This window comes from Mandrillus leucophaeus, unplaced genomic scaffold, assembly GCF_000951045.1.
Source record: "Mandrillus leucophaeus isolate KB7577 unplaced genomic scaffold, Mleu.le_1.0 Scaffold67, whole genome shotgun sequence".
In the NCBI taxonomy this organism is placed as follows: domain Eukaryota; kingdom Metazoa; phylum Chordata; class Mammalia; order Primates; family Cercopithecidae; genus Mandrillus; species Mandrillus leucophaeus.
In genome coordinates, this window is record NW_012107252.1 from 2,975,963 (window position 1) to 2,996,642 (window position 20,680).

Sequence of the window (20,680 nt, forward strand, 5' to 3'; positions counted from 1 at the left end):
TTGTGATGGGAACGGACCCCTCCTCCTCCCTCAGGAAACCACTATCAGCGGCCTGACCCCAGAGACCACCTACTCCATTACTGTCGCTGCCTATACCACCAAGGGGGATGGTGCCCGCAGCAAGCCCAAAATTGTTACTACAACGGGTGCAGGTGAGTGAGGGGTCAGGACAGACCTGAGGGTGGGGCAGTGGGAGGGCAGCGCCAGAGCCCACCCTGTGGTCCTTCAGTCCCAGGCCGGCCCACTGTGATGGTCAGCACCACAGCCATGAACACTGCGCTGCTCCAGTGGCACCCACCCAAGGAGCTGCCTGGCGAGCTGCTGGGCTACCGGCTGCAGTACTGCCGGGCTGATGAGGCGCGGCCCAACACTATCGATTTCGGCAAGGATGACCAGCACTTCACAGTCACCGGCCTGCACAAGGGGACCACCTACATCTTCCGGCTTGCTGCCAGGAACCGGGCTGGCCTGGGTGAGGAGTTCCAGAAGGAGATCAGGACCCCCGAGGACCTACCCAGCGGCTTTCCCCAAAACCTGCGTGTGACAGGACTGACCACATCTACCACAGAACTGGCCTGGGACCCGCCAGTGCTGGCAGAGAGGAATGGGCGCATCATCAGCTACACCGTGGTGTTCCGAGACATCAACAGCCAGCAGGAGCTGCAGAACGTCACGACAGACACCCACTTTACCCTTTCTGGCCTCAAGCCAGACACCACTTATGACATCAAGGTCCGCGCATGGACCAGCAAAGGCTCTGGCCCACTCAGCCCCAGCATCCAGTCCCGGACCATGCCGGTGGAGCAAGGTGTGTGCTGCGGACATGGCAGCCCTTCCCAAGCATGGCTGCATCTGGGGGTCTCTGCTCTCCTTGAGCCACTGACCTCTGGCGACTGTGATCCACCAGCCTCTGGTGTGTGACCTCCAATCTCTCATGACCGTGACCACTAACCTCTAGTGAATGGGCACCACATTGTTGGTGCCTGATCTCTGCTGTCTTTGACCTACTGACCTCTGCTGTGTGACCTTCTGATCTCTCATGACCTTGACCCACTGATCTCTTTTGACTGTGTCACTGTTCTTGGGTGTGCAACCTCCTGACCTTTGTTGTGTGACACTAATCTCTTGGGGCCATGACCCTCCGACCTCTAGTGAACATGCTCCACCACGCTCTGGTGTGTGGCCACGTGGTTCTCATGACCGAAACCCACTGACCTCTGATCACTCTGGCCTGGTGTCCATCGGCTCAAGTTTTTACACTCGTGTTTCTGGAGATCCTGACCCTGGTTGCCGTGGCATCCCCCACCCTGTTTGGTGCTCGCTGTGGAAGAGCTTGGGCTGGGAGTTCAACTGTGCCGTTTGAAGCTGGCTGGGAGTGGGGCGCTTGGTACTCTGCAGCCATCCTTCAACCCCCCGTTCCCCAACCAGTATATCATCCTGGCCATTCACCTTCCACCCTTCCAGCACATTCACCCCACCTCATACCCAGTGGAGCTGACTCTCTCCCTATGTCTCTGCAGTGTTTGCCAAGAACTTCCGGGTGGCGGCTGCAATGAAGACATCTGTGCTGCTCAGCTGGGAGGTCCCCGACTCCTATAAGTCAGCTGTGCCCTTTAAGGTGAGTAAGGGCCACAGCCAGCTGAGCCTGGCACACACACAGGCCTGCTAGGTGCTGTCTTTCCAGTCCTAACCCATGTGCATCTGGCTATGGAGCAGAACTGTGGTTGTGTATCTGTGCACTGTGCCTTGCAGCCCGTGGTAGGGAACCTCACCCAAAGGCATTGCCCCTCCCATCCCCCACAGATTCTGTACAATGGGCAGAGTGTGGAGGTGGACGGGCACTCAATGCGAAAGCTGATCGCTGACCTGCAGCCCAACACGGAGTACTCGTTTGTGCTGATGAACCGTGGCAGCAGTGCAGGGGGGCTACAGCACCTGGTGTCTATCCGCACGGCCCCCGACCTCCTGCCACACAAGCCGCTGCCTGCCTCTGCCTACATAGAGGACGGCCGTTTTGCCCTCTCCATGCCCCATGTGCAGGACCCCTCGCTTGTCAGGTATGCACACAAGGTGTTGGGGGAGGCAGGGCAGGGCTGGAGGTGACCGGCAGTGACAGTCGTGATTCCTGCCCTGCCCACCCAGGTGGTTCTACATCGTGGTGGTACCCATTGACCGTGTGGGTGGGAGCATGCTGGCGCCAAGATGGAGCACACCCGAGGAACTGGAGCTGGACGAGGTACCTGGGGAGGGGATGGGGACACTGACAGCCCCATTGCAGTGGTCGACTGTGGCCTTCCTGCCCTGAGCACTGTCCCAGTGACTCTCAGATTCACTTCCCAAATTGAAATCTCTCTCCTGGCTGGCAGCCTGCCCCTCTCTGGAGAGAGGGACTTTGAGGAAACTGTCTGGAAATATGCACAGAACTCCCAGAGGGCTTATGAAGAATCCCTGGGGTGGGACGTCGTGGAGATGCCTCTGCAGGTCTAGAGAATGGCAAACCCTGTAGACACTGCAGAGCCTCGCCGATCTAGAAGCCATGGAGGGCTCAGTGAGCCCCAGAGCCAGGAGTCCCTGAAATTTTGAAACCTTTTAGTCCTTTCTCAGTCAGTGTGGGAACAGCCTGGTTAGAATGGGGCAGCTTACCCACAGGGCTTCTTCTCATGGGCTGGTGGGGAGGAGTGGCTTCGTGGTATCCATTACTCTGTAGGGGCAGTGGGTTGGGCAGGTGTGGACCCTTACACGGTAGGTGAGCATTGATCTCAGCCCAGGGAGCTGACATCCCAGGCCGGCCAGCATGCTCCAAGGCCCCACGTGACCCCTGTGCTCTGCTTTGCCAGCTTCTGGAAGCCATCGAGCAGGGCGGAGAGGAGCAGCGGCGGCGGCGGCGGCAGGCAGAGCGTCTGAAGCCATATGTGGCTGCTCAACTGGATGTGCTCCCCAAGACCTTCACCTTGGGGGACAAGAAGAACTACCGGGGCTTCTACAACCGGCCCCTGTCTCCGGACCTGAGCTACCAATGCTTTGTGCTTGCCTCCTTGAAGGAACCCATGGACCAGGTCTGCCTGAGCTGGCTTGGCTCTCAGCACCCTGATCCCCCTGGCCTGGCCTGAGACTAGGCCAGTCTCAAACACCACAAGACCCCAGGTCTTTATCAGTCTGGGGGCTACAAGATCCCTGGCCTGGGGCAGCACTAAAGACCCAAGACCTGTCCCAGGGATCCTGGGACGCAGCCCTGGGACCCAGAGGCCAGACCTAATGTGGCTCCAGGGACCTAGTCCTGCCAGGTCCACCTTGTAGGATCTGGGAGACCAGGCCCAGTGTAACCCAGACCCAGAGCCCTTTCTCCAGGATTGATAGGCAGAGGGTTGGGGGGTCTCACACTGAGCTCACAGCCTACTGTTCTCCACCGGGCCACAGAAGCGCTATGCATCCAGCCCCTACTCGGATGAGATCGTGGTCCAGGTGACACCAGCCCAGCAGCAGGAGGAGCCAGAGATGCTGTGGGTGACGGGTCCCGTGCTGGCAGTCATCCTCATCATCCTCATTGTCATCGCCATCCTCCTGTTCAAAAGGTAAGCACTGCCCTCAGAGCTCCGGGAATGGCCACCTGCCCCTCGCCTTTCAGGCCCTCTCTGGGCGTTGTGCCTGTGGAGAATGTGCAGCCTTGCATCCTGGACCCTGGGCCTCAGGCTCAGCAGGAAGGCAGGAAGGGCAGGAGCAGTGTGTGTGCCTACCTGCATCTGCAGGCGAGGGAGCCTCTGTGGCAGCCTGGGCGTGACGAGCTAAAGCCTCAGAAGGTTGTCCCATGTGCATCCCTGGCGTGTCTGTCTGTCTGTGTTTCTGTGGATAAGAGTGCGTCCGTCTCCTCTTCAGTTTTAAGACACTGCCGTCTCCTGAGCTCCTACCTCGAGTCCTTTCCTTCTGCCAGCATTCCTGGATGATTCCCCAGCCCCGCTCTCCTGCTTAGGCCGAGAGAGGTCAATCATGGATGCTCATTAACAGACGTGACTGATGGCCTGCTGTGCCCGTGCCATCTGCAGCGGCCTCAGCCTCAGTGTATCTTTCCCACTCAGTTCTATCAGAAGCGGCAACTACCTGCCCTAGGAGTCTCCCTTCCTATCCGTGCACCTTCCAGCCTGAAAGGGATTTCCAGAGATTTAACTTTGTCACTCTCAGTTTGAAACCTTTTGGTGGCTCCCCACATAAAGCCCAGCCTCTTTAGCCTGACAGCCAAACACCTGGCTAATCTGACCCCACCACACTCCTGACACTGTGACACTGAACTCATTCAGTGCTCAGGCCCACACAGGGTGTGCCCTCTGCGGATCTCCCTCCCCGTGCCCACCTGGCAACAGCAACCTCATCATTCAGGACTCAAGTCCATGCTCTGCTGCCTACAAGACTTTGCCTGGCCCCAACCCCTTCCTTGCACAGCCACACATCTGTCCCCTGTGATGCTCCACTGCAAATGCAGCTGGTCCTGTGTGCCAAGCCTTCAGCCCCCAGCACTGGGCTGAGCCCACAGGCATGTCAGTGAGCACCTGGCACATGAAGATACGCTAGTCTGTGTGTCTGAGCACATCTCTGCACCATGCAGGAGTGCCTATATCCTGTGCCCCTACCCTGGATCCACTGCTCTGTCCTAAAGAGTCCACTCCTTCCTCCCAGGGCGGATGGACCTGTGGGCGGGTCCCTGAGGAGTGTCCCACAAACGCACTAATCCTTCCCACTTCCACCTGCATTTTGGGTCTGTCCAGAGAGGTGGACCCCCTCCCTGTGAATGTCACGTGGGTGCCATATAAGGGGCCTGCAGGGTCCCCGTGTCATTAGAGGGCTGAGTGCTTGGTGGAAACTGTGACCATTCCTTTCTTCTGTCCTTGCTTGTCTTTCGGGACCTAGTAAACAAGAAAGGTAGGAGTTGTTCCTTCTCTCTTCACACACCTCGCCCTCTACTTCTAATCCTTGTGCACATCTTGGGCCAGCAGGGAGGGATGACGCTTTGACCGGAAGTCCCTTGGCCTATGGCTTTAAGCAGCAAACTGTCCAGTCAGCTCAGCAGTCTCCCCGGTTCAGGACTGAGTCCTCATTGGTGTGAGAAGGCAGGTTCTGTCTCACTCTTGCCGGTTCAACTCTGCAGAGGTTGCTCCTTCTTTGGGGCACATGCATAATACAGACTTCACTGCTTTCCCTGAGCACACAGAGCTCTCCAGAACTGTCACCCAGCTCCCGGTTCTCTGAGAAGTTGCCAAAGTGCTGCAAGAGACAGTCTCGCATATGTGCAAAGAGCACTCACTGTGCGGAGAGGCGTGTCCTGGTACACACCCGAGCACACTCACTCAAATTCTTCTTCCCCAAGCACACGCGTCTGCAGACCACAAGTAGCCTCTGGCTATTTGTTGGCAGCTGAACCCTATGGTCTGTCTCTGACCTGTCCTTACAGACGGGAAAACTGAAGCCAGTGAGAGAGGACTCTGCCCAGCTAGGGTGACGCCTTCCCCGTCCCTCCCCTGCTGCCCTGGGCATTTACCCTGATACTCTGAGGGCCAGAAAGCTGGGGCCCTGTCCCATGTGCTGTTTGTGTATTTTATGTGTCATTTGCATGTTTATTCCTGGTGGTTCCTGCTACTCAGCTGGGTGGCCTTGGGGATAGCAGCCACTGTCCTGCAGTGACCTACCTTCTATCCAAAGGAGCTGCCCTCCCCTGCGACCCCTTCCTCCCTGCTGCACTGCCCCTCTGCTCGTGCCACACTCGTGCTGTCCCTACCCCTTTCCTGCCCTGTGTTCTCTCATGTCAAGGCTGCTCTGGCCCTGGCTCCTGCGCACTCAGAGATCCTGGGAAGAGGTGGGGCAGTAGGAGGACAGAGCCGTGGACATGGTGGCGGGGGGCTCCTTGGCAGCCAGCCATGCCATGTGTCACTGTCTTAGCCTGGACCTCAGGTTCTCACCAGCCTCCCTTCTGTCTCTAGGAAAAGGACCCACTCCCCATCCTCTAAGGATGAGCAATCGATCGGACTGAAGGACTCTTTGCTGGCCCACTCCTCTGACCCTGTGGAGATGCGGAGGCTCAACTACCAGACCCCAGGTAGGGCACTCCCATGGCCTGTGTGCCCCCAGCCCAGACCTAGCAGGCCTGTGGCTCTGTTCTGCAGGTCTCAGGGTCTCCACTGAAGTTCTTGGGCCACATGCACTTGTTCCTGCTCCTTTTCTTCCTTTCTGCCCTTCTCCCTGCGCTCATCCCTTTTGGTTGGAATGACTGAGAAGCCCCCATATCCTGCAGCTGGACAGGTGCCCCAGGCCAGGACCCTCTCAGGTGCAAAAGCCACTTAGCCCCTGCCTTGTCTTCAGTCAAGGCCTCTGAATATGGGCTAAGGACCTCCCAGAGCCCACATCTCTGCCGCAGGGTGGCCAGTGTCTGGCCGGCACTCTGGCCCCTCCACAGGAAAGATGGACGTGTTAGCAGTGGGAGATACCTCACCAGACACTCGTGGGGAGATGAAGTGCATGCACCTGAGCCTTCCTGGAGGCCGACCCCGGGTTTACCATACCACATACCTGCCCCTTCTCCTAGCCACTCTCACGGGGCTGTGCAGCTCTTCCTTCTACCTGAAATGTCGCTCCTCCCAACACCCAGCAGATGCAGCTCATACCTCTCCTCCTTCCCACGCCCCCACAGGGTTAGGTGTCTCTCCTTGGCTCCAGGAACTTCCCTCCTTCTTCCTTTGGACGCCTCTCACAGTGAGGTGGGATTCCCTCAGTGGCAGTCTCTGAGCTCTGTGGTGCCAGGAACTGTGTCTTGTCATCCCCCATCCCTTGTATTCAGCACACGATGGGTTCTTGTTGAATGCCTGTGAAATGAACACGCAGACAAATGAAGGAACGAGTGAACTAATGCATACACACAGGGTTTGTGTACGTATGAGCTGGTTATTACTGCATATCAAATTACCCCAAAACTTAGTGACTTAAAACAACAATAATTATGTATTATCTGTCACGGTTTTTGTGAGGCAGGAATTCAGACAGGGGCACAGCAGGAACAGCTTGTCCTTATTCCAGAAAGTCTGGGCCCTCAGTCAGAAGACTTGAAGGCTGGGAGCTAGAGTCATTTAAAGCAGGGGTTGGCAGACTATGGCCCATGGCCACGTACAGCCCACCACTTGTTTTTGTAAATAAATTTTTACTGGCCGGGCACGGTGGCTCATGCCTATAATCCCAGCACTTTGGGAGGCTGAGCCGGGTGGATCACCTGACATCAGGAGTTCGAGACCAGCTAGTGAAACCCCATCTCTACTAAAAATACAAAAATTAGCCGGGCGTGGTGGCGCCTGTCGTCCCAGCTACTCGGGAGGCTGAGGCAGGAGAATCGCTTGAACCCAGGAGGTGGAAGTTGCGTGAGCCAAGATCTCTCCATCGCACTCCAGCCTGGGCGACAAGAGCAAAACCCAGTCTCAAAAATAGCAAAAAAACAAACAAACAAAATTTTACTGTAACAGCGACACCCATTTATTTATATAGTACTTATCTATGGTTGCTTTCGCATTATAAAGGCACAATTAAATAGATGCAACAGATACCAGATGTCCACAAAGCCTAAACTATTTACGCTCTGGCCTGTTACGGATACAAGTTTGCCAACCCCTGGATTCTAAAACCTCTTTCATCCGTGTGACGGATGGTTGATGAGCCAGCTCTGAGCCTTGCTGTGGCTCTCAGCTGGGACACCCATATGAGGCCTCTTCAAGTGTCCTGGGCTTCCTCATAACATGGTGACTGAGTTTTGTGAGCACGTCTGGAGAGTGTGCCAGGCAGACCTAGCAGGCTGTTGCAAGCTAGCATGATTAGATCTCTGAAGCATCAAGCACCAGGATGCTGGGACCTGGAGTGCAGAGAAGCCTCTTCGGGGATGGGACGCTGAGCCATGTGGGCATTGGTCTAGAAAAGAAGGGTGGGAGAGAGCTCCCCAGTGGAAGCATGTGCAGAAGCTTGGGCGGATTGCATGTGCATCAAATTACGAGCACCTGAGGGTTTCTGCAGCATGAGAGTTAGCGGCTGGGGGAATACTGAGCCAAGAGAAGACTGGAGGGCTAGGCAGAGGTACAGTCAAAAGGACCTTGAATGTCAGGCTAAGGGGCTTAGACTTCCTCTTGAGGATGCCAGGGAGGTATTAAAGGTTTTCAGCAAGGGAGCCAGATGGTCAGAACCATGCTTTAGAAATGTCACTCTGGCTCCTTGAGGTGACTGGATTAGAGAGGAGAAACTGAGGCAGGGAGACCATTTAAAAGGCCACCAACAAAGTGAAAGGTGGCAGTGGGAACAGAGGGGACAGACTTGGGAGACGTGAAGGAGGTGAGAACAGCAGAGTCTGAGCAGCAGAGTCCGCGTGGGGAGAGGTGAGGGTGGCTCTGCAGTCACTGGCTGAGTCAGCAGGGCTCAGGGGTGTCCTGGGGCCAGCGGGTCTGTGGGTCTGAGGACTTCTGAGCTGACATCAGGGCTGAAGCCCTGTGGGAGGGGCCAAGGAGCATGTGGTAGTCAAAGCCTAAGAATAAATGGGCTCTCCCAGGGTGAGGGCCAGAAGGAGACCTGGACCAAAAAAGGAGCCCAGGGCAGGGAAGGTGGTGCAGCGTTAAGGAAACATGGATGGAGAGCAGCTAGAGAGATTGAGAAGGAGCAGACACAGCGAGAGGAGAGCAGGAGCACAGTGTCCCTGATGCCAGGGTGGGGGAAGTTGTGCAAGGGACGAGAGGACTTAGTGAGATAGGGTAGTGGGAACACCCAGTGGGAGGACCATTGGCTTTGGCAGGTGGGGCCTTGAAGAAAGGGTGGTGGCCACGTCCTCGTCCTGTGAGCAGAAGTGTTTCAGTGAGCAGCATGGCAGGCGGGGGATGGGAAGTGGAGAAACCCCTTTCAAAGACGCTGGGAAGATACCTGGGAAGGAGGCAATGGACAGGGCAAGTGGGAGCGGAGGGGGTGTGGGATCTGAGAAGGAGGGCTCTTTTTTCCAACATGGAGATCATCTGAAAATCGCCAAGGCCAAATTTTGGTACCAAAAAGGGCAGGGTTGGTTTGGACTTAAGTATTTAGTCATAGAGCCCCCCGAGACTGCCGAGGCCACCAGGGTTTAGAAGTGCTCGCCTCTGGGGGTGGGACACCCCATCTGTATTAACTGGGAGACAGAAGGAGTCTTGATGGAACTTGTCCGCAGCCCCAGCCCCTCTCCGCCCTGTCCTCTTCTCTGCCAGCCCCTCACAAGCCCGTTCAGCACCTCCATTGCGTGTGACAGTGCTGTAAGCAGAAAAAGTTAACGGGCTCTCTTTTCTTGCCCCGATGTTTTTTTTTGTTTTTTTCTCTGCAGGTTCCAGTGTCCCCAGTTGCCCGAATACCTCAAGTTAGTTTTCAGAGTTCCCATGTTTGTGGGATACTTTGGCTTCTGTGTCTGTTTCTACTCCTTACTTTTGTTTATCCCATCACCTCCGTCCTTCCTTGAATTCTCTCCCCTTCCCTCTCTTCTCCCCCAATCCCGCTGCCCCCTGACCTTTTTCCTTCCCCTCTGCCCACCTTGCTTCCTCTAGGCCTGTTTTCTCTCCCACTAGCCCCGTCTCTTCCTGCCTCTCTGGCCTCCAGTCCCAGCCTGACACTCTTCCTTCTGCGTGCCTCTATCTCCCACCTCCCTCCTGATCTGTGCTTCTCTCTCTGAGTTCCTCTGTGTTCCTCTGCCATTGTGTCTGTACTTCGTGACCACTCCATCTGCACACTTGGTGCCCGGGATGACGATGGCCGTGAGTCTCCCATGGCGACTGCCGCCAGTAGGTGCAATGGAGCCCAGCTCCCGTCACGTCTGCTGCCACCGACCTGGGCATCTCACCCCTCCTGGGAGGAAGAAAGCCTCTCCTCCCTCTTAAGAGAGCTGCCAGGCAGGGCCTAGTGCCCCCACTCAGCACCCTGCCACCAAGACAGGCTCCACACGCTCATGGCACAACACTGCCTTCTGTCCTCTCCCACCCTCCGCCATCCCTGTCGCCGCATGTGCTGCTGTCTCCATGCCACCAGTGCCGAGTGCTCCATGGTCACACTTGTTCACATGTGCACATACATGCGTTGGGGCTTTCTCTGCCACCCTGCTCAAGCCTCTCACTGACACTGCCTGTGTGTGCCCTACCTCCCTCAGGTATGCGAGACCATCCACCCATCCCCATCACCGACCTGGCGGACAACATCGAACGACTCAAAGCCAACGATGGCCTCAAGTTCTCCCAGGAGTATGAGGTGAGGCGTTCCTGCCCCTACCATGTGCCTGGCCCAGGCCTACCCCAAACCAGCTCCTGTCCTGTCCTAGGTCCCAGCTGTGGTAGGTGAGGGAGGTGGGGTCCAGGTTTTCCAGGAGCACAGAGGAGGAGGGTCAGCAGTGGCAAGGGTCAGCGGGGAACCGGGCGCCTCAGATGCTGGGTCTGGCCATAGCCTGGCCCACCACCTTCTTGGGGTCACCCTTAGGAGATGGCTTCAAAAGGCTGTGAGTGACGCCAGGGTCTGGACACTCAGACACATGCCGAAGTGCTCACAGGCAGACACAAGGCCACAGGCATACAGACATAGATCAGTGACAACAGCCACAGTAGCTGGCATCTATCAAGAGCCTCCTGCAGACCAGCACCAGGCTGGGCACTTGGCATGCATTATCTCTTTCGGTCCCCCCGAAGTCTTCTGAAATGGGGACTATTATTATCCCATCTTCCAGATGAGGAAGCAGGGGCTCAGAGAGGGGAAGTGACTTGCCCGAGTCAAACAGCTGATGAGTAGTGGCACCAGGATTCAAACCCAGGCTTGCCTGCTGCCCTGTGCTCTGCACATCCATGTGCTCACGTGTGTTCTCAGGATGCCACAGCTCACAGAGCGGGAGTCAGGGCCTCAAGACTGGCTGCTCAGGCTGCACAAGTCCTGCTCAGAGACCTCCACACGTTCACCTTACTCTGGACTTAACTCCTGGGAGCCTGCTGGGGACTCAGCCTTCAAGAGTCTGAGGATTTCCCACCCACAGATGGTGTCGGGGTGACTCTGAGCATCCCCAGGCTGCCCATCTAGGAAGGGGATTTGCTAGAGAAGGAGGTGATTTAAAGAAGAGACTCCTGGCCAGGTGCAGTGGCTCACGCCTCTTTGGGAGGCCGAGGCGGGTGGATCACCTGAGGTCGGGAGTTTGAGACCAGCCTGGCCACCATGGCAAAACCCTGTCTCTACTATAAATACAAAAATTAGCCAAGTGTGGTGGTGCATGGCTTAGTCCTGGCTACTCGGGAGGCTGAGACAGGAGAGTCGTTTGAACCCAGGAGGCGGAGGTTGCATTGAGCCAAGATCATGCCACTGCACTCCAGCCTGGGCGACAGAGTGAGACTCCCTCTCAAAAAAATATAAAATAAAAAGAGACCCCTAACCCAAAAAAAAAGAGAGAGAGAGAGAGAGAGAGAGACCTCCCCATCTTCCACCTCCTCGAAGCAGCAGCCTGTGCTTGTCTTTCTGCCTTGTCTATGGCTGTTTCCTCGGCACCTGGCACTGACCTCAGTGGGTGGTTGGTGGACAGGCAGTTGGGGGGTTGGCTCAGCCTCACCTGTGAGTTTGCGCCCCTTCTGATGTCCACCCTCAGCTGTGGTTCAAAGATTGCACCTCCAAGGGCTGTGGGCAAGGTTTCTGAAGAGGAAGCTGGGCTTGGCAGGCAAATGGATGAATATGTCTGTGGCACAGCAAGCCTCTGCCTTTGGGCACCCCCCAGGGCCCTGCTCCACACAAGGCTGGGCTTTGGGTCTCGGAGCCTGTAAGGTGGGCTCCCTGCCTCCCATGGCCTCCACCCACACTCGTCTATACCATGTCCCACACCTGCCCTTCCTTCCAGCGCAGCCCTGCTTCCCCATCTGGACTTGTGGGGCCTCTGCTCACAGTAGTACCCTTCCAGCTTCTCTCTGCTTCCCTCCTCTGATCAGAGCTTTCCTTACAAGACCCTCCTCCTCCAGGAAGCCTTATCAGGCTCCCCAAGGCTGCTGTGGGCTCTCCCTTAGCCAGGACCCCATAGCTCTGTTGTCTTTTTTTTTTTTTTTTTTTTTGAGATGGAGTCTCGCTCTGTCGCCCAGGCTGGAGTGCAGTGACGCAATCTCAGCCTCCCGAGTTGACGCCATTCTCCTGCCTCAGCCTCCCGAGTAGCTGGGACTACAGGCGCCCACCACCATGCCCGGCTAATTCTTTGTATTTTTAGTAGAGACGGGGTTTCACCGTGTTAGCCAGGATGGTCTGGATCTCCTGACCTTGTGATCCGCCCGCCTCGGCCTCCGAAAGTGCTGGGATTACAGGCATGAGCCACTACGCCCGGCCTGCTCTGTTGTCTTCCGTTCAGTCAGTCATTGATCACACATTTTCCATGTGCCAGTCCCCGTGCTGGGGATATGGAGACACATGCCCTCAGGGAACCCAGTCATGGGGAGCATGGCACGTGCAGACAGATAATCAGCATTGAATATGTGACTCTGACAGCATGGCCCCGTGTTGAATAGGACCGACAGGCGTGTAAAAGGTGGGCTGACAGCACCAGAGCAGCCCCAGGGGTCGGGTGTGCTCCAGGGTTCACGGAAGCAGTGATGCAGTCCTGTGGAGAGTAGTGAGGCTGGGGACAACATATGGAGGACATTGCGTGCTATGCTGAAAACTTCAGATCGTATCCATCTGGAAAATGTGAAGATAATAATGGAACCTATCTTGTAAGAGAATTTGAGGAGGGAATACATGCAAAGTGCTCACAGCGGTGCCAGGCACACCGCGGGTCCTCACTAACGCTTCGCTATTATCATTATTGCTCTCTGAGGTGATGAAGAGCCACAGAAGGCCTTTAAGCAGGAAATTGATATTCACATCTACATTTTGGAAGGATTATTCTGGCTGTGGGGCTGAGTGGGTCAGAGTGGGGCAAGAGGAAAGAGGCAGGAAGAGGCTGAGCCTCAGTTGGGGTGGCCTGGCCCAGGGCAGTGGCAGCAGGTTGGAGAGAGCTGAGGGGGTGGGGGAGCACCAGAACCTGGTGACTGGTGGGGGAGCGCAGAGGAATTTTGAGGTTGACTTGTAGGTTCTGGCCTGGCACCGAGGGGTGAGGGTGCCTTTCGCTAAGGTGGAGTCCCAGCAGCAGCACCAGGTTTGGAGGGGAAGCTGATGAACTCAGCTTTGTAAGGACTGAGGTTGAAGGACCTCCTGGTGGAAGAGTCAAAGAGGCTGCTGGGTACTGTGGGGAGAGCTCTGCACTGCTGCTGGGGTTATGGGCAGCTCTAGCATATGGTGTAAGAATCAGGTGAGCAAATGAGGTCACCCAGGAAAGGTTGTAGAGAGAGAAGAGGGCCTGGAAGGAACCCTGGAGGAGCTCTGTCCTCCTGCCCATCAGAAGGGCAGAGGGGAGAGAGGGAACAGAAGGAGCAGCCAGAAAGGAAGAGAGCGGAGCAGGGAGGGATCCTGCACTACCTGAGAGGGGCCACCATCCCTTCCATCTGTCCTGGCTCATTTCGTTAGTGAATGTAGGGCTTCGGGAGGGACTCTGGGTGTTCAGAGCCCTCAGCAGTGTCGGGACTGCCTGAGACGGGGCCACCACCTGTCCTAGCTCATTTCATTAGATGAGTGCAGGGCTTCAAGAGACCCTGCCCCTGCCCCTGCCCCTAACCCAGCTCAGACCACTCTACCAGACAAGGAGATTTGGTACCATGGTCAGAGGAGTCCCCAGCCCACCACTTTTCTGATGATAGGTCATGTGGCAACCTGTGAGCTCCATGACTGGCACCACGAGGTAGAGGGCCTGGCTGTGGCCTGTGGAGTGAAGGCAGGATGTGAGCATCACCGGGAAGGCTGGGTCCCCTGCAGGAGAAGCAGATCAACCTCGGCTCTTACCCTGCCCCACCTGTTTTCTCCACTCTCTGCAGTCCATCGACCCTGGACAGCAGTTCACGTGGGAGAATTCAAACCTGGAGGTGAACAAGCCCAAGAACCGCTATGCGAATGTCATCGCCTACGACCACTCTCGAGTCATCCTTACCTCCATCGATGGTGAGTCAAGGGGGTGCCCCTCCCGTCCCCTTGCTCTCCTCCCTTGCTAGCTAGGGCAACATGTCATTCTACAGAGGATGTCCACGAGTCTCAGGGGTGCACTGCGGCATGGTGGGCTGTGCTGGGGACCCTGCAGTAATGCCTTCCCACCTTCTTTCTTATCCGCAGGTGTCCCCGGGAGTGACTACATCAATGCCAACTACATCGACGGCTACCGCAAGCAGAATGCCTACATCGCCACACAGGGCCCCCTGCCCGAGACCATGGGCGATTTCTGGAGAATGGTGTGGGAACAGCGCACAGCCACTGTGGTCATGATGACACGGCTGGAGGAGAAGTCCCGGGTGAGGCTGCAGGGCCCTGCCAGGAGGCGGGCGGGAAATGCCCGGCCACAAGGTGATACAGGGCACCTTCTTCAGTGCTGCGTTCTTCTGTGGAGGAAGTCGCTCAAGGAATCCCCAGATGCTATTATGTTTCTGGGGGTATTATGCTCCGTAGATACTGGGGTGTTTCTGGGATAAAGCGTGTTCCCCAGATGCTCGTGGGTTCCTTAGGATGCTAATATGTTTCACCAAATGCTGTCATTTTCTGAGAATGTTAATGTGTTCCCCAGTTGCTGGCATGCTCCCGGGGTGTTCACATGTTCCCCAGATGCTGGAGTGTTCCTGGAGCATTAACACATCTCCTAAGTTAATTAGTGGAAAGAGATGCTGTTATCTGTTTTTGGACTGCAAAGCATTGACTGGAACGTAAAATTTACAGAGCTTGAAAATGGCACATAAACGTTATGGATAAATTTGGCAGAAAATGTGCCTGGTGCGATCTGGCCTTGAATAAATAATTTTCAATTATGGCTCTTATTCCACTAGCTAGGGCAGGGTGGTGACATAGCTTGAGGACCTGATGTGACTTGTGGAGGACAGGGGGCAATGGGTCTGAGAGCTCAGGGCTGGGGGGCCTTTGTAGCCAGAAAGGCTACAGCCAGGGAGCAGACCAGCCTCCACCCTGCTTCTGCCCATCTGAGCCTGTGGGCTTCCTTCAGCCTGCCCTGCTCATCCCCCTGCAGGTAAAATGTGATCAGTACTGGCCCGCCCGTGGCACCGAAACCTATGGCCTTATTCAGGTGACCCTGTTGGACACAGTGGAGCTGGCCACATATACTGTGCGCACCTTCGCACTCCACAAGGTATGGCCCTTCCCCAGTGCTTCTCTCTTACCCAGACACCATAAGGACAGTAGCCTGGCGTGGATGTGGTGTGCTGGGTTAGGGGAAAACCGGAACCTGGGTGTTGGAGGGTTAGAGGCTCAGGTGTGTGAGTGTGGTGTGATGATCCATGTTACAGGAACAGTGCTAGGAGCTCCTTCAGGCTACTCTCTGTGACTTCTGAGTCCCATCAGGGAGTGGCGGGTCTGGCCTCAGCAACAGGTCATTCTGCCCTGAGTCTGGCAGGCAGGCTCCTAGTTGCCAGTATGTCCCCACTTTGTCCCCCAGAGTGGCTCCAGTGAGAAGCGTGAGCTGCGTCAGTTCCAGTTCATGGCCTGGCCAGACCATGGAGTTCCTGAGTACCCAACTCCCATCCTGGCCTTCCTGCGACGGGTCAAGGCCTGCAACCCCCTAGACGCAGGGCCCATGGTGGTGCACTGCAGGTGAGAGGGTACAGTGCCACCCAGAGGGGTGGGGTGGGAGGTGGGGGCACCTGTGCCTCAAACTGAGCCTGTGTCCTGCAGTGCGGGCGTGGGCCGCACCGGCTGCTTCATCGTGATTGATGCCATGCTGGAGCGGATGAAGCACGAGAAGACGGTGGACATCTATGGCCACGTGACCTGCATGCGATCACAGAGGAACTACATGGTGCAGACGGAGGACCAGTATGTGTTCATCCATGAGGCACTGCTGGAGGCTGCCACGTGCGGCCACACAGAGGTGCCTGCCCGAAACCTCTATGCCCACATCCAGAAGCTGGGCCAAGTGCCTCCAGGGGAGAGTGTGACCGCCATGGAGCTTGAGTTCAAGGTGGGGCTCGGCGGGGGCCTGCTTGGCTCCAGGGCCTAGACTGGGACATGCGGATGACCCACACCCCCACACTAAGCCTGGCCTGACCAACCCCTCTCTCTCAATAGTTGCTGGCCAGCTCCAAGGCCCACACGTCCCGCTTCATCAGCGCCAACCTGCCCTGCAACAAGTTCAAGAACCGGCTGGTGAACATCATGCCCTATGAATTGACGCGTGTGTGTCTGCAGCCCATCCGTGGCGTGGAGGGCTCTGACTACATCAATGCCAGCTTCCTGGATGGTTATAGGTCAGCGTGCTTGTCACTGCCCCACCATGCCCTACAGGGGCCTAGGCCTGTGCCTGGCTGGTGGGGGTGGGCAGCCTAGAAGACCAGAGAGGGCTGGGTAGAGCAGTGAGGACTTCCTGGAGGAGGGATGATCAGAGCAGGGCCCCAAGGGGCTAGGCAGCCTAAGGGGAGACTCTGGGGGTAGCAGCACCTCCAGCATGTCCAGTCTTATGTCCACCCCAGACAGCAGAAGGCCTACATAGCTACACAGGGGCCTCTGGCAGAGAGCACCGAGGACTTCTGGCGCATGCTATGGGAGCACAATTCCACCATCATCGTCATGCTGACCAAGCTTCGGGAGATGGGAAGGGTGAGCCCACCCTTTCCCCCAGGGCCCCTGTCATACCTGGGAGAACACCAGCCACCCTTGGGGGAGCTGCCGCCTATGTTACTGTCTCCTTTCACACCCCAGCTGCTGCGTCAGCATAGCCTCAGGCCCCCGTTATTATCCACCTGAGGCATCTGTCCCAGAATCCTGTGAAGCCTGGCACCCCTCCTCCATTCCTTCTCACCTGATCATGGGGGCCTGGCCCTCTGTCCACAGGAAAAATGCCACCAGTACTGGCCAGCAGAGCGCTCTGCTCGCTACCAGTACTTTGTTGTTGACCCGATGGCTGAGTACAACATGCCCCAGTATATCCTGCGTGAGTTCAAGGTCACGGATGCCCGGGTGAGTGAGTGCGCTGAATGTCCGTAACGCTGCCTATCCACATGTGGGGCGGGTGGCTGCCGTAGCTCAAGCTTCAGGAATCTGAGGCAGGGGGTGGGTATTAGGGTGTGAGCACATCTCCCCCAGTGACCTTGGGTGCAGTGACACAGATGCATGCCTGTGTCATGGTACTACCCGGGTCTGGTCCAGAGGGGTGGCAGCCTAAGGCACAAATCCTAACCATGTCCCCCACCCACCTTTCCCAGGATGGGCAGTCAAGGACAATCCGGCAGTTCCAGTTCACAGACTGGCCAGAGCAGGGCGTGCCCAAGACAGGCGAGGGCTTCATTGACTTCATCGGGCAGGTGCACAAGACCAAGGAGCAGTTTGGACAGGATGGGCCTATCACGGTGCACTGCAGGTGGGACTGGCCCCGTGGAGGGCTGGGGCGGGTGGGCCTGAAGGCCTGGCAGACCCGCTGCGTGAGGCAAGCAGGACTTCTGACCCACCTGTGTTTCTGAGCAGTGCTGGTGTGGGCCGCACCGGGGTGTTCATCACTCTGAGCATTGTCCTGGAGCGCATGCGCTACGAGGGCGTGGTCGACATGTTTCAGACCGTGAAGACCCTGCGTACACAGCGTCCTGCCATGGTGCAGACAGAGGTAAAGCAGACCAGCCTGCAGGGCCAGGGCCTTGGCAGCAGCCCTGCTGGGAACCCTAGGCTTCAGCTGCAGTTTGTGCACACAGGCATGTGCGATCATTCATGCTGCCAACCTTTTACATGGCCTGCAATAGGCATGGTGGTGTGTGCTTATGGTCCTACCTACTTGGGAGGTTGAGTTGGGAGGATCACTTGAGGTCAGAAGTTCGAGGCTGCAGTGAGCTGTGATTATGCCACAGCACTCCAGCCTGGGTGACAGAGCAAGACCCTGTTGCTGAAAACAAAAAACAAAACTGCTGCAACATTGCCTGTGCTGCCTGGGGGCTCAGGGATGAGTAAGACGTGTTCTTTCATTCAGCAGCTCTCTGCTAGCCCCAGTGGTGTGCCTGGCTCTGGGCAGGGTTGCACATAGCAGTCCTTACGGGGTGCCCAGTCAGGAGCAGAGAAACATGATTGGGATGGCAGATGGAAGGCAGGTAGATGTGGGGGCCTGGGAGAGTGACAGGAGAGAGAGGAGCTTTCAGAGGCTCTTTCAGGCTCCCCCGCACACTGCCTGACGTAGCTGCCAGGGTCCAGCGCCTGTTCTTGGCCAGCAGAGGCTGACTCCATGGCCCATGGCTGCAGTGTTGAGTGTCAGCTGTGTGGTGGGGGTGCCCACTGGCGCAACCCACACTGACCAAGCCCCTGTCCTGGCAGGACCAGTACCAGCTGTGCTACCGTGCGGCCCTGGAGTACCTCGGCAGCTTTGACCACTATGCAACGTAACTACCGCTCCCCTCTCCTCCGCCACCCCCGCCGTGGGGCTCCGGAGGGGACCCAGCTCCTCTGAGCCATACCGACCATCGTCCAGCCCTCCAACACAGATGCTGTCACTGGCAGAGTGCAGCCCAGGGGGATCACAGCGTTTCAGGAATGCTGCCACACCAGTCAGAGAGCCTAGAACATCCCTGGGCAAGTGGGTGGCCTGGCAGGCAGGCACTGTGGCCCTTCTGTCCACCAGGCCCACCTGGAGCCCGCTTCAAGCTCTCTGTTGCGCTGCTGCGTTTCTCATGCTTCTTCTCATGGGGTGGGGTTGGGGCAAAGCCTCCTTTTTAATACATTAAGTGGGGTAGACTGAGGGATTCTAGCCTCTTCCCTCTGATTTTTCCTTTTGCGAATCCGTATCTGCAAAGTGGGCCACTGTAGGGGTTGGGGTTTATTTTGTTTATTTTGAGTTCACTTTGGATCCTTATTTTGTATGACTTCTGCTAAAGGACAGAACATTGCCTTCCCCATGCAGAGCTGGGGCCGCCAGCCTGAGCGGAGGCTCGGCCGTGGGCTGGGAGGCAGCGCTGATCCGGCTGCTCCTCCAGCCCTTCAGATGAGATCCTGTTTCAGCTAAATGCAGGGAAACTCAATTTTTTTTTTAAGTTTTGTTTTCCCTTAAAAGCCTTTTTTTAGGCCACATCGACAGTGGTGGGCGGGGAGAAGATAGGGAACACTCATCCCTGGTCGTCTGTCCCAGTGTGTGTTTAACATTCACAGCCCAGAACCACAGACGTGTCTGGGAGAGCCTGGCAAGGCATTCCTCATCACCATCGTGTTTGCAAAGGTTAAAACAAAAACAAAAAACCACAAAAATAAAAAACAAAAAAAAAAACAAAAAACCCAAGAAAAAATGAAACGAGAATCAGCCCTTGGCTTCTGCTTCAAACCCTCAAGAGGGGAAGCAACTCCATGTGCCTGGGGTTCCCAAGGGAGCTGCTGGCTGACCTGGGCCCGCAGAGCCTGGCGTGGGTCCCCAGCATTGCAGTATGGCGTGGTGTTTGTAGGCTGTGGGGTCCGGCTGTGTGGCCAAGGTGAATAGCACAGGTCAGGGTGTGTGCCACACCCCATGCACCTCAGGGCCAAGCAGGGGCATGGCTGGCCTTTCAGGTCCAGGCCAGTGGGCCTGGTAGCACATGTCTGTCCTCAAGAGCAGGGGCCAGATGATTTTCCTCCCTGGTTTGCAGCTGTTTTCAAAGCCCCCGAGTATCGCTCTTTTCCACTCCAAGATGCCCTCATAAACCAATGTGGCAAGACTACTGGACTTCTATCAATGGTCCTCCAATCAGTCCTTATTATCCCAGCTTGCTGAGGGGCAGGGAGAGGGCCTCTTCCTCTGGGCAGCGCTATCTAGATAGGTAAGTGGGGGCGGGGAAGGGTGCATAGCTGTTTTAGCTGAGGGACGTGGTGCCGACGTCCCCAAACCTAGCTAGGCTAAGTCAAGATCAACATTCCAGGGTTGGTAATGTTGGATGATGAAACATTCATTTTTACCTTGTGGATGCTAGTGCTGTAGAGTTCACTGTTGTACACAGTCTGTTTTCTATTTGTTAAGAAAAACTACAGCATCATTGCATAATTCTTGATGGTAATAAATTTGAATAATCAGATTTCTTACAAACCAGGCCTCTGTCTCAGCTGTTTCTGGAACCAGAGAGTCTGGGCCAAATCAGTAGCTAGGATGGGTTCCGGAGATTCCCTGCTCCTGAGGAGACGGGGAGGGTATCCTAAGTATTTGTGCCAGAGTAGGCTCCTGGCATGGCTACCCACTTTCAGAAAGGAGTGATTATAAACCCTGAAGACCAGGCCACCAAGAGCCAGCCAGGCCGGAGCCACCAGTGCGTGTGAGGAGCACCCTAGGCCAGGGAGCATACCTTTTGCCTCTCTTTCCCTTTAAGACTCTGTGGGTTGCACTGTGGGGGCACTGGGACTGCCCCTCTCCCACTACCTTGGCGGAGAGGGATGGCCCTGTGGCAGTAGAGACTGACTGTATGGAAATCGGTTAGTGAGGTCTGTAATTATTGCAGTGTGGATAATGGACACAAAAAACACAGTGTGTCCACCTGGCCCGTGGACACACAGCTGCATCGCCCGCTGAGCTGTGCAGCTGCTCCACTGGTGAGCAGACAAGTCCTACCAGGTTGTCAAATTGTGGAACTTCTAGGGATACAGA

At 56.3% G+C, this 20,680-nt stretch overlaps 1 protein-coding gene across 1 annotated transcript in view; it reads left to right on the forward strand.

The window, feature by feature from the left end:
* PTPRF (protein tyrosine phosphatase, receptor type, F) overlaps positions 1-20,128 on the forward strand; it is an 86,146-nt gene extending 66,018 nt beyond the window's left edge. The window contains exons 15-34 of the mRNA XM_012001792.1: positions 35-152; positions 230-808; positions 1,521-1,618; positions 1,804-2,057; positions 2,143-2,236; positions 2,838-3,056; positions 3,418-3,572; positions 5,967-6,082; positions 10,166-10,263; positions 13,932-14,055; positions 14,224-14,399; positions 15,122-15,241; positions 15,548-15,702; positions 15,784-16,069; positions 16,177-16,355; positions 16,578-16,704; positions 16,939-17,064; positions 17,310-17,464; positions 17,569-17,704; positions 18,400-20,128. Of these exons, the coding sequence (XP_011857182.1) occupies positions 35-152; positions 230-808; positions 1,521-1,618; positions 1,804-2,057; positions 2,143-2,236; positions 2,838-3,056; positions 3,418-3,572; positions 5,967-6,082; positions 10,166-10,263; positions 13,932-14,055; positions 14,224-14,399; positions 15,122-15,241; positions 15,548-15,702; positions 15,784-16,069; positions 16,177-16,355; positions 16,578-16,704; positions 16,939-17,064; positions 17,310-17,464; positions 17,569-17,704; positions 18,400-18,468 (3,384 nt within the window). The 3' untranslated portion in view covers positions 18,469-20,128. The remainder of the gene's footprint in view (positions 1-34; positions 153-229; positions 809-1,520; positions 1,619-1,803; positions 2,058-2,142; positions 2,237-2,837; positions 3,057-3,417; positions 3,573-5,966; positions 6,083-10,165; positions 10,264-13,931; positions 14,056-14,223; positions 14,400-15,121; positions 15,242-15,547; positions 15,703-15,783; positions 16,070-16,176; positions 16,356-16,577; positions 16,705-16,938; positions 17,065-17,309; positions 17,465-17,568; positions 17,705-18,399) is intronic.
* Positions 20,129-20,680: the final 552 nt, after the last annotated feature.